The sequence below is a fragment of the Micropterus dolomieu genome, linkage group LG08 (assembly GCF_021292245.1).
Source record: "Micropterus dolomieu isolate WLL.071019.BEF.003 ecotype Adirondacks linkage group LG08, ASM2129224v1, whole genome shotgun sequence".
Taxonomy (NCBI): domain Eukaryota; kingdom Metazoa; phylum Chordata; class Actinopteri; order Centrarchiformes; family Centrarchidae; genus Micropterus; species Micropterus dolomieu.
The window spans coordinates 21,240,294-21,254,128 of record NC_060157.1 but is presented as its reverse complement, the minus strand read 5'-3'; the positions used below and the strand labels follow the sequence as shown (position 1 = coordinate 21,254,128).

At 40.2% G+C, this 13,835-nt stretch overlaps 1 protein-coding gene across 3 annotated transcripts in view; it reads right to left on the bottom strand.

Moving 5' to 3' along the window:
• Positions 1–6,688, bottom strand: part of LOC123975318 (thymocyte selection-associated high mobility group box protein TOX-like) — a 79,528-nt gene extending 72,840 nt beyond the window's left edge. For all 3 annotated transcript variants that reach the window (XM_046056714.1, XM_046056715.1, XM_046056716.1), the window contains exon 1: positions 6,107–6,688. In XM_046056714.1, the coding sequence (XP_045912670.1) occupies positions 6,107–6,211 (105 nt within the window). In that variant the 5' untranslated portion in view covers positions 6,212–6,688. The remainder of the gene's footprint in view (positions 1–6,106) is intronic.
• Positions 6,689–13,835: the final 7,147 nt, after the last annotated feature.

Here is a 13,835-nt window from a genome sequence, read left to right as displayed (position 1 = left end):
GAGCTCATCATTAGCTCTCAAAGAGGAAGAATGAGCCACAGTTTGATTACCTCAGTGGCTCTGTGGGCTCCCGCAGTCTCTGCTGACTGAATTGGACGCAGACGATTACAGCCTTGCACAGGCAATTATATCTGCCTGCTAAATATGTCACACATAATAAACACATGCTCCTGACAGACAAGGGACAAGGCGAGACAGCCACAGCTGGGGAAAGAGAGCAAATTTAGGATCTTATGGATTTATCAACCCCGTGTTACTCAAGTGTAAACCTCTCGCAGTCCAAATCAATGCATGTCAGTGAATTAATGAAAGACACCAGGGCTCATTGTTAGACCTCAAAGGCCTGCTGGTGAATGGCAACCTAAAAAAGTATTCTGATTGAAAACTTATCTCCCAAAAGAATGCTATTGATCGATGCAAATGAGGCACAGTCTGTTGAAAAATACTCTAAATTCAAACTTCACATGCTGTCAGCTTTCAGATCACTGTACTTTAATTGTACTATTTTTGTTTGAGGTTAGGCTTGGACCATTAATTGAACTTTCATATGGGTACTGTCCCTTCAGGCCACAGTGCAAACATGGCACTGACACCAGGCCGATAATATTTGTAAAGGATATTCAGTGAAAACAAGGGAGGGAAAGGGCCTTAAATCCCTGGCAAGGAGCTTATACCATGGCCCATGGTGTTTGCACAGGACATACCTCAGGAAGCTGAGACAACTGGGAATGTTTGTCCAGCTTCCAGCCTCTTCAAAGCATATATACATGCATACAGTACATACAGTCCATACAGCTCAGTGCATACATACAGTATATGTTTCTTGTGGTTATTGTTGTCATCTCTAACCTTTTGTATGCTGCTGTCTGCGTCCAGGTCGCCCTTGTAGAAGAGATCAATGATCTCAACGGGTCTTATCTGATTAAATATGGGTTAAATTTAAAAAGCACATACATACATACATACATATATAAAAGTGTAAAAATTCACATACATATATACGTCAATTACATACAGTAGGCCTATAGTTGGTATATGTACATAATAAGTACGCGACTGCTGTTTATTTTATCATTACCATTTATCATCTGTTGAACTGGGTAGTCACAAAGTAATACAAATGTCCATCACAATGTCCAAGAGACCAAGGCGTAAAACTGGACTTACTTGGAGATTTCAGCTCAAAGCTCCAATAATCTTGTCAATGCAACTGATCTTAAACAACTAGAAAAACAACAACACAGCTACAACAAATGCACGTTGGTAGGAAGGCAGGCAGTCAGGCAGGCAGGCAGGCCGACAGACAGACAGATAGATAGATAGATTCCTTCTGAGTATTTGCAGCCATTAACAAATATAATCAACATTTAACTAAACACCCAGGGGCCTACTCTGCAGCAGGTGCTGGCACTATTTATTTTTCTTTCTTCTTCTGCAGTAAGAATGAGAATGCCATTGCCCTGCCCCATGGGAAGGCCCGGGCTGACTAATGTGGTGCACACTACAGTGGGGCGGCTGGTCTTAATTATGGTAACAGACGCTGAGGGGGACGCACTGGTACCCATCAACGAGCAAGTAGCTTAGCACTGCCAGGGCCAATAATTAGCACATGGGTAGTCCCCCACCATCACTACTACCACACACACACGCACACATTCATACTGTCAGGCTCATAACCTACATCGTTTACAGGCCATCCAAAGAGATGCAGGGAATCTAAATGGTGAAAAGCATCACAACAACATCAATATTTATATCTGTCTACATCTATCACAACTAACCTCAGAAGAATCCCCAAAACAAAGTCACTAAACACACACACACACACACACATATATATATATACATATGTACATGAGGCAGGACATTTCTGTACCATCTGCAGGCTCTTTGACTCAGCCAATGTCCAAGCCAATTCCAGTTTTATTGAAATGATTTCAAATGGTTGGAATCCCTATTAAAAATCTCCTCTGTGTGTCGGGGCAGAGAGAATATGATTTACTGTCTGTTTTTGCTATGCCCCTGCTCGCTGTGTGTCACCAGCCCTTACTGTGGTATGCATGGCCTTCCTCCGCACGGGGCTATGAAAGCAATTGTGATTGTGATTCTGTAGTCAGCAAAACGCGTGAATGGCCCCGAGTAAGCATGTGCAGGCGCGCGCGCACACACACACACACACACACATACAAATGCACTGTCCACATATTGGGCCACTGATTACTTCAACCCATTTGACTCTCACTCATCCTTTGATTATCCCTTTCTGCCTCTCTGTCACATACCACAGAGTTTGTCATTAGCTAATAGCGACAACACCACTCAACATGAACATATACTACAGGGACTGGTTAATTTGTCAGCCATGTTAAAGTATTCAATGTATTAAAATTTAGCCAAAACTAACAATAAATATGTCTGTGTTTATTCAAGAGCTTGTTTCACTTGAGGATGGTCAGTGATGGAAACTGACTGAATATGTTAATGCAAAGTAATAAAATATTTGCACAGCATACACAAGGCAGTCCTGTATTAAAAAATAAAACCAAGATAAGGCATTCAAATGGAGTGCATCATTCCCCAGCTTATCTGAGGCAGAGGGGACCACCAACTAACAAAGACAGCTCTTCAGTCATGCCCTATCTAAGCAGATATCAGCTGTTGGGAGGATATATGAGCTGGGTGGGGCCTGGATGTATAAACACAGGGCCTACTATCTGTACTCTATTCAATTACATAAAAACACACACACACACACACACACACATTTATTATATTATATAGGCAGCGCCTCACCTCAGCAGCAGCAGTCAGTACTGTTTGATTAAGGTATTCAAATAAATGAGCGGGCACTGTGTTCCCATTTCACAGAGCAAAAGTGCCTGACAAACGAATAGCCACTGTACAATTACAGTACATGTGCATGTTGTATAAAACAAGATGCATCTATATACACTGTGTTCCGCAATACATACAGAATTACAATACAAAATTAGTAAAGTATTTGCACAATATATATGAGTAATATATGTACCATAATGTCTGTAAGGCAGTAGACAGTGCTGAAACATGGCACAGTTTAATATTACCATCAGAGCACAAAGCTGTTATAATGGTATTGTTCTGTGAAATTTCTCCTCAACTGTAAGAGAGCGCCACAGTAATAAAAGACACAATAAAGTGAGTATTGAAAATATTGAAGTAGACATCTTCAGGGTTATTTATGGATCTTTTTGAATCAACTCAATCTGCACTTGAAGTACCTTCTCTGCTCATTTTATGCATCTCTTTCTTTGCGTTCTCCACCTTTTCCTGTTTTGCAGTACTAAACTTTGGCTAGCTGAATAATTAATGTTATTATTAAAGGACCAATCAATGAAACATTTGGCTGCTGAATATAGAAAAAGGTTCATATCTCCTCCTTGCAGGAGTTGATCGTGGACAACACTGACAAAGTAACGTAAATGATTTCCGCGAGAAAGAATACATGCACATGAACTCGGAATGAATGAAACAAGCTGCGGCAACAAATGAGCAGTGTGGCAACGGGTGAAAGCATGACAGCAGCACACGTGTTCTCTGGAAGTCACATAAACTTGCTAATTACTCAAACTAGGCTTGTGTCCGCGTATGGCTTCCAGAGTGAGTCGCTAGCACACAGAACAGGTTTGCAAATAAACAGCCTCTAAAGCTAAAATACCAACACATGCTCATTTTATCCAATTAAGCTTGTCGGTGACTCAGATTAACACTGTTTATTTCACGGCAATAAATGGAGAGATCTTTTCAAAGACTGTAAAATGCTTTTTTTAAGTTATTTTTTTTGTTTGTTTGTTTTAGACAGGGATACTGGAGCAGCCCAAAAGGAGTAATGGTGCTAAATCTCAATGTGCTTGCCAAATTGCAAATCTATCAGTTTCATTTCATTCAAATTCTTTTGACTCTTTTCCAATAACGTAATCCCAGAAGAATATTCTCAAGCTAAACTAGAAGCCAACAAATTCAGCTACAAAACCAAAATACCCACATGAATATGCAAAGTAAATCCACATAACCAATTGACCTTAATGCCATGATTAGCCTTTTGCCTCTACACTGCTTCGGAAAGGGACTCGGGCAGAATTTGAAATTGGCCAACCAAGGCTGCCAGAGATGATTAGCGGCAGGCAGATCTGATCTGTAGATACAGTACCTACATAACAAGTCAGATGTCTCTTCAGTGCCACTACCAGTTTGACAAGTGTTTGAGGAGAGGAACTTGACCTCGTGCACTGTGTTAATAGGACACCAAATGATCCCCACTGCTCCCGGCCTCATTTGCATTGCTAGTGAAGGTAGTTGGTGTTACACATGTGATGATAGCAAATAATACCTCCCCTTGTGTAAAAAGTACCCCCCACTCCCTCAAGCAAAGGGCATTTCAATAATTCAAATTAACTCTTTTTTTGGGGGGGGGGCGCACCACACTTTTGTTTCAGTGACAGTAGTTGTTGTCATTTTCTCTCTTGTGAATGCACTTTATATCATTTAATATCTAGTGGCTTTGTTTCCAGGATTCATGCAGTGTGTGGATATCAGCATATTCTTGGGATTATCTGCATGGAGGATGATCCTAATTCGTTTGACCTACAAAAAGATAGCCTGTGTGGAGGAGACAGTTATATGAGCCCATTTGCGTGTCACAGGTGTAAGCCTGCCTTATCAATAAATGTTTTATATAGACTTTATTTCATCTGTGATGGAATGTTGGTCGCTAAATAAAACTGTGTCCTGATTGTTATTTTTTCTTGTTTCTTTTGCACTCGAACAAGATTTGTACTAAAAAACCTGTGCAAAGATCACTGTTGCACCCGTCTATTAAGACGGGATGATCTTTTCAGTTGATTACTGGAATGTTCCGTTCAGTTACAAAGATTTTCCATTGCCCACACAGTGAAAGACAAACATCCCCAACGGTGTTTTGTATGATTCCTCTCATTGTCATACTTGAAAGCCATATTTATCTGACAGAGTAAGCCACAGAGCTCAAAACCATCGTTATCTCATAAGAACTTCATCTACAGCAGCAGGTCAACATCCAGAGCCTGTTGATTTGTAACATTCCAACCATGGTAAGTGACAACAACCAAATTCTGTGATTGCAGATGGCTCAGATGCCGGTAACACTTGTGGAAGCTGCAAGTATCTTAATTAAACAGTTAGTTTACAAACACTAAAAACAATAGTTTTCCTAGTATTTCCGAGGGGTGTATATCATGTTTGTGGTACTCATTAGTACTTTTGCTGTGAGCCTTTCATACTTTGTGGTGTTTGTATCTATTGCTTTCAATTTAATACTCCTTATAACAGGATTACTAAGCACTGGCGGTTTTTCGCAAGGGATTTTGATTTTATTTTTTTCTCTTGGAAAATGTCAAACTACAAAATGTACATAACGTTGTTCTAAATGCCACCTGCGCACTTGCAATGGAGTCAGTGCAGGTCACAAGCCAAAAGCTACGGGGTGTCAAAACTGAGAGAGTGAAAAGAGTAATACTTGTAGTACCAGGCAGACTCTGTGGTTTCTCCTTACAAAGTAATTAACAGTACATTACTGGCACACATCCATTTAATCGTTGTACTCCCAGCGGAAAACCATGTAAGCTATAAGAAATCATTGAGTGGGAAGATAATGTTGGAGCAGAGAGCAGAGTGGGGCAGTATGGATTCTATACAGCCACACATCGGGTGGGACACTTAATGCCAGCTTTGTGCAAAACACAACTGCATAATCTCACAGGGAAAATAACATAATAACCACGCTAGTTAGAGAAAGAAAAAGTTCCTCTACACATTTTCTTTCAACAGCAAAAGACAATGAATGCAGGTGTCAGTAACAGTAAATACAAATTTTGTGTCCCGTTCCAGACTAAATTAAAACCTGTCCATCCTAGCCCAGGTCACTTTACTTGCTGACTTTATTTTTAAAGAGTGGCCGTGTGTGGAGCAAGTGCGCGCGTCCAAAGCATGCGTTTGCATTGCCCGAATGTTGCAAGCTGTATTTGCTCATTTAGGGAGACAGGTGAGACATAAAGCATTTCAATGCACAAAGGCGACACAGTTTATTTACCTTGTTCGAGTGGTAATAGTCCAACGAGCTCAGACAACTTGGATCAGTCGGTAGGGAGCATGAACCCACATTAGCCGGGGGCGCAGGATAAAATCTCACGTCCATCTCAGGTTGTGCGAGATCGAAGGCATGAACTCACTTTCAGCGTCTTTGACTCACTATTGTCTCAGCAAACACAACGCCAAAGCAGGAGCGACCAAAAAAAAAGAAAGAAAAGAAGTGGGTGAGTTTTACTCGGTACACGCTTCCCTCACATCCGTTCCCGGCCGAACTTCGGCACCAACTCTGGTGATGCGCAGTCCTCTCACAGCCCCGCACCAGGATGCGAAACACTTACTCACAACGGAGAGAGCAAATTACATGGATACACACGTGTTGGCAAAACTATCCCGTTGCTCCGGAACAAATAAAAGCAAACCTCCAACTTAGATCCTCTCTTCTAAAACCTCTTTTTTTTTTAAAGGCTGAACAGCAGCCCATACATTTGCAGCCTCTGTTTTCCCCACTGCTCTCAGGACTCCACACAGGCTTTGTTATGGAGGTGCATATTATTGCATTGGTTCCAGTACAGAAGTGGTTGGACTTCCCTCTGCCATGCGACCTCTGCCGATAATAAACGGGAAAGAGGAACGGAGGGAGAAGGGGGAGGGGAGATTGGTGGCTGCCTTGGCAACCGTTCTCCTTTCTGCAACTGCGCGTTTCTGATTAGCTGGAAATGTAGTGGTGTGCACGGCTGTGCATTATAAGCGCACTCTGCCTCCATCACTGCTTCATAAAGGCTTCCATTTGGGTCATTGTGCCAAGGCAGACAGGAGGAGGTTGCACATACACTCCCTGTATTTCGACCATGTTTTTATGTTATTTTTATTTTTCATTTGTATAGCTACAACCTGAACCTTTTTGTGTTTTCATGCCGACATCACCTGATTATACAAAACATATCACAGTCTATAGCCTAAAGCAGTGAGCAAAATCCACTTGGACAGACCTCTGTGCACCTCTCATTTTACCGTCATGCCTATGAATAACGTTAAAGCAGGGACACAACTCTGTGAGAGATTTTCCTTCTTGTAAACTCAAGAGTTTGAGTTGTGTTAGGCCACTTATGGTTTTTAAAATTGAAGTCAATTTAAATACTATTAAAGTTGTTCTTGTCTCTAGCTGTGCTTGCATTGTAAGTTTTAACTGTTATTTTGTTTAAAGAAATGCAAGAAAAGAAAACGTCAAAATGAAAGCTCTAATAGTAACCACACCCAACAATGCAGAGAAGCACACTTCTAACTGTGAGCACTCTCAAAAGTGTGCAAAATACAGTATGCTCTGGGTGGAATATGTACAAGAAGGTTTAATCTTGTATTGCCATACAGTTGCAAATGTGTGTGGAGAGAAGCCGGGGCTGTGAGAGCTGCCTCTGACAGCTCACTGAATGTGATGGATAGCACACCCTTGCCCTGTGATGTGCATGCACATTTGATGTTGAAATGGCCTATCCATGGGACCATTGTCTTTCAATCATGTCATGGCAAAGTACAGAACAGAGCACGTTTTCTGTTGCCTGGCATTATTACAATGCCACAGTTTGCAGCACAATCCATACACCCTGCCTGCACAGAAATGTTCTTTATTCGCCTGATGCTGTTCTGTTTAAAGATACCTAATTTGATCTGTTTTTAGGATGCATCAGCATTAGAACAGTGATAATATATCACTACTTAACAGTATTGCAGACAGACCCTTATTAGTTGAACCTGGATGTGAATAAAGGAACATGTAACACTGAGATGTGTACAGTTTGTTTTACATGAACCATGACAGCAGCATCTGCCCACTCCTGCAGCACTCGAAAGACTAAGAAATTTAATAAGAAGGTCATTATTTCAGCAGGTCAATTATGTTACAGTGCAACCTCTTTCTTTTACAGTGTAGGCCTCCTCTGGTAGTCACTGCCTGCCACTCTCCCCGGCCCAGCACACTGAGGGTTAACCACATGGCTTAATGCCATGGCTTCATGGGAATGGAATGTGGAGTGCTGTGTGTGCAGGGCTCCTTTCCCAGCATCCCTTACTGCCCAGGCGCATGCTAATGATCAGTATTATTGAGGCACAATTGATGGGCTAGCAACCAAACAAGAGAAACTAATTACTACTAAGGCTTTATTGTCCTTTAATTACTGAAGCTCTATGGCAATTAGTGCTGCACAAAGACACAGCCCTACTTTAATCTCAAATAAAATGTGATGCAGATGAAAAAATTTGCAAGATGAAAGGTAGATAAGATAATTTGGCTGTCGGTTCGTCCTGCAGAAATGATGGCTGATTTGAGTAAAGCGTGGGAGAACAAAAGAACTGCTGAGGGTTGCGCTAGTTTAAACCAAAAATCATCTCAAAACAGAATCAGCACGTAATATTTCTGTGACCTTGAATAGCTAAATTAAAAAAAAGACGCTGAACATCTTTTCTAAAAGTTAAACCAAGCCTCCAGTTCCTGATGTCATTAAATGATGACTAACAAGACTATTACAAGAAAGAACAGCCACTTTGTAGATTGTTTTAAACCCACTTGAGGTTTATGTCATACCACAGAGCAAACTGTGCAGAGTTAGTATGGGTAGGGGAAGTGGAAAAGCGTCCATAGTGGTTGTGATTGTTTACAGTTGTTAACAGTTTATGTTCTACACAGCTGAAGGAAATTGCATAATATTTAGTCAATAAGAAACTTTTGTGGGTGAAAATGTATGCGTCATAGATATTCAAAAGAAATGTGATTCTTAATTTCCTCCTGTGACAAACTTGTAATGTTATGCCGAACTTATATTCTGGCTGCCAGCTGTTCGAGATGGTTATGATAAAGTCGGTGAACAGCTATTAACCTTATTTGAAATGATATTGTTTTTTTGTTAGAACAATTATCAGTAGCATTTTGCATACACATATTTGTGACTGTGCATATGCTTATTTTTAGATGGACAGTATTTACAGTTTCAGGTAGCTGATGAAATTGTTCTGCAAGATTGAAGCCTTTTTTGGAGATTACTGTAAGAGGATGTTTTAAAAAAAAGTAATTTAACTTTATGAAGTATGTTGTTGGATATGTTGACTCTAGATTTAAACAACGACATTGGAATTTTTCTAAGCTACGGTAAGGTACATGCAAATGATACCTAAATCAAACTTAACAAATTCTAAAAACACATTATATAAATTTGTGTGTCGTTCATATTAAGTTATGTAAAAATACGTTATAATTTCTTACAAAGTAAAGACTCAACACCACATTTGAGTTTACTGTATATTTGTTTGTTGTCATTAGCAGACACATTTTTTGTTTTTGATGTGTATAAAAATACCTTGAACAGTGTGTCCCAGTGAGTTCAGTTTATTACTAATCACACACGACCTCTCTGTTGTACCTGTACTGTCGTGCAGTAACAGGCACTGCAAGACAGGCACTTGGAGCTAAGTGGTTGTAGACTGTTCATTTACTGAGAATCAACATTATTGAGAATCATTTTGCAAAACATCAGTGGATCTGTCTCAATGCTCCCCTTTGAATGTGGTTAAGAAGTAAAAAAAGAAAAACATGACTTGCTGCTGGTGGAACAGGTTAAAATAATTTTTGGAATCTAGGCAAAAGCGGAAAGGGAGACACCTCAGGAGTTCCAAAAGCAAAGATTTTCAATCTCACAATTACCTGAGGGAAACTTGGGTGCAGGCTTCTGGCCTGGCTTCCTGACCTTTGACCCCGGTGCAAGGTCGCACTGACCCTGCTTGTTTCAGCAGGCCATGGGAACCAGCAGTCTGTCACGAGTGTGTCAACAATCACAAACAGCAGTTCAGATAATGATTCTGGGATCATTCAAGGACAAAATAAGAAGTTGTAATTTTCCATGGTGAATGTCAGTATAACTGTGGTAATGTGAAACATAAGCCAGTCACTTCTTCCGTCCAAATTTCTATTGGTATAGATGGGGTGATCCTATAATGTCCTCACTGGATCTTTGCAGACAAGGAGGTCATGACCTAGTTTCCCCAGAGGTCAGCTCCCATACTCTGATGCAGGACTTTAAGCCTCTGACATCTGAACCACAAAAAGATTATGTCCGTGACTATGTGTGGTTTTTCATGATTTATTCAATGAATAGAAAATGCTTACTCCCTGACACAAGTCAGATACAGTATATTACTTTTTTAAATCTGAGCTTGCAGTGAAGAAAAAGTGCTGGGATATTTGACTGACATCATGTCCTCATTGTGTCATCCACCTTGCAAATCACCCTGAAGCATAATTAAGGAAAATCACCACAGGGCTTACATGCATTGACTCTTGATTTGGTAAAAGAGATGTGTATACCTTTCCCCTCTGCATGAAGGGCTGCAGGAAGACAGAGAAGCTCAGTGAAAAAGAGAGCAGACTTGTCAGTCTGACCACGTTTCATTTAGCACTTCATTTCGAGGAAATTCTAGAGACTCTTCTAATTGCCTATAGCATTTCAGCCCTCATTTGGGGAAGAATGTATTGCAGACTGCAGGAGCTTAGCTTAGTGTTTTCATATCATTAAAAAGGCCAACACTTGCACATGGTGATAATGTCAAGTGAGTTAAAGTTTCATACTTTTTAACACTGTATTAAAAAAAAACAGAGAGAGTGTGTTGTTTTGATTGCCAGTGTTTGGCATGCGTGATCAAGCTGGTGACGTTTGCTCGGGATTTATTTATTATTTTTTTGCATTTTAGACACAATTCCAGTCATGCAGATGATAGAGTGCATGTTTTGTGCACATGTAGGAAAACAGGACCTATTCTTATTTCTTCTCAACGAGACAAATGGCATCATTTGCCAGAGAAAATTGTTTGTCATTTAAGCGGAGGAATTGTGAGTCATCCCTATATAAAGAAATTCAAGCATCCAATCACGGTCCCTTTCAGATGAGCAATTAGGATTCTTTTTGAGTAGCTCAAATTATAGATGTTTTTACCGAACGGGTAAAAAAAGGAAAAGAGAAAAGAAAAAATGGGGCTAATTTGAATTCAGGCATCTTTTTAATGTGACCTAACAGCAATATCAACCATTAAATGCATTTTATTTCCCAGTGACTGCACATTTGGCAATTTATTTGGTCAGACGTCAACATTTTATTTTTGTACAATCCTTTTTCTGGAGCTGTTAACCTTCACAGCCTGGCAGTAAACTGATGTTAAAATCTTCCATTTATGCAGATCTGTAGATGTGGTCAGAGCGTCATTATCTGCAAAAGCTCTCTATATTTTCACTCTCTGTTGATGTCAAGACATGTAGATCCTATGTAGTCTCTATCATGCATGGTGGTGAAACAATGCTTTTGCTTCTCATGTTTCCTCCACTGATTAAATGAAGCATACTTGATCTTTATCTGGGCTGAAGGATGATGCCTGCACTGGCCTCTATCCAGGTCCTGTAGGCTGTGAAATAAGAAGACAAACACGATTCATTTATTAGAGGCATTGTATTAAGACATGTTTGGTATAGCCTTAAATCTGCAGACTCTTACAGTCTTATTTAATTCAAGTATACAGGATGTTAACCTATTGATTGATGTCAGGATATAAAGAGAATTTCAACAAATCTAACAAAAATGCTTCTGTAATAACTTGTGTAGCTTTAATTGAATCAGATTTAATTGAAATGTTGGAACCCGCATAAAGTAATCTGACTACAAAATTATCTGTACCAGGAGTCCAGGTGGTGATTATTTAACACAAATTCTGAACTTTTTGGGTGACTTATTCCTTTTATCTGAAAGATTAAGCATCCTGCTCAAGGCCTCATTCTGGGAAAAAGCATTTTTGTCTGTCAAAATCCCAGTAAAAATAAAAACCCACAGCTAAAAGGCTGCTGTAAATATATCAGAGTTCTTACTGAAAGTTGAGTGAAAGTAACTGAGATGACTCGTTTGTCCAACAGGCAGTTGAGTACGGAATGAATTTAGTATTTAACTCCCACTTCAAGGCCATATTCTCTAATGTCTTCTCATCATGCCTTCATAAAGGGACAAATCATATTATGACCTCACTCTGCAAATGGATTCATGCGGTGAGAAATGTCAGTGATTACAAGATTTGCGGAAAAAGGTGTTTCGTGGTCAAATTCCTATGAAAAACCTAACTGCTCATTCTCATGCTTATATGTTGGACAAGTAATTTAATTTTTCCACTACATAAGCCTCAGTGTCATTGTACAACGACTTAAATCAAACAATCCACGGTTTGGTAACCATACACTCTTCTTGTGCAGCATGCTGATGTACAGTGTGTTTGATAGAAAGCTAATCTAGACTCTATAGTTTCCCTCAGTGTTGATTTCTTGTTAATCTCCACCTTCCCTGTTTCCTGGCATTAAACTGCTGGAAGATTTGAAAGAGATGGTTATGCAATTTTGACCTACTGCAGAGAAAGGGCCTGTTGGGAAGCCTGAGTGCCTTATAATGTATAAGCACACTTAGTATAGGCGATTTGGACCTCTATCAGTCTGGAAGGAGTGGCAGTGTTGCACAATGGAAAGCAGCATGGAGAAAATAGTTTCTCATGAGATCCCTTGAGAGATTGGAGATTAGAGTTTTATCTACGCTACCTTGCAACAAGATGAGGATTTTCTCCAGAAACAGACAGAGTTGAGCTGAAGTCGATGTAGTGTATGGGTCTCTGTGTTGGACATGACTGCCCGCATGAATAAAATATGGCTGTTGAAAATGCTGTTCAACACTCTTTGGGAACAACAATATCCTTTTAAGAGTAATTTCACTTAGGCTGTGTGTCCTCGCCAGCCTCACCCCTTCTTTCTTCCTCTTTTACAGACACAAACAAACACACAGAGACTCACATTTTCAAGGGTGAGAGAATGCTACATTGCCATTACTAGTGAACACAGAGGCTAGGGGAAGAGAGAAGAAAGGGGGGGGGGGGATAAAATCCATCAGATTTGATGGCATGGTGATGTAGATAATGTTTTCTCTTTTCAGTTCAGCTCAGAGAAAAGACGGTGGAACACAACCACTTTCACTCTCTCACACCCTCTGCTTTAATGAAAGGGAGCACAATATACTGAGTTTGTGTGTCTAACATGTCACTTTGTGCACAAACACCGTGCTCTTTTACCTATCAGAATGATTGCCCCACCATTATGTGATTTCATAGTAAAACACACATACTGTTAATCCGGCTACACTACTCTGGCAGAGGAGCTGGGCTTACAGTTGACAAGAAAAAAAAGGAGAACATAATTATCCAGATTCTCATCTGTTTGCACAAATACGACAGAAAACCCCTCAAAAACTGCACGATGCTACGGTAATTTGCCGCACAGAAACATTGGAAAACAAATGTGTTCAGGAAATGTAGATGGGTTTTAAGGTCTGAAAGCCACAGCTGCTTGGCAAGCAGAAGCTGGCTCCTTTTGTCTTTTATCTTCTTCTGTAATGTGCACAGGTGCTGCTTAATTCAATTGGAGAACGTTGCCATGGTTTTACATTAATATATTTCCATGTTACCATTACGACTGTTGTCATGGAGATGATAGGACCTATTTGAACTGAAAGCAGAGATGGTTTTATGGGGGTATTGCTCTCTCTCTCTCTCTCCTCTCACTCTTTTTCTCTTTCTATCTCTCTCTCTCTCTTTCATTTGGTTTCTCTGTGTCAAGTCACATGGTATGCAGCCAGATTTAAGGCTTGACTTCACTGTTCACCCCCCCCCCC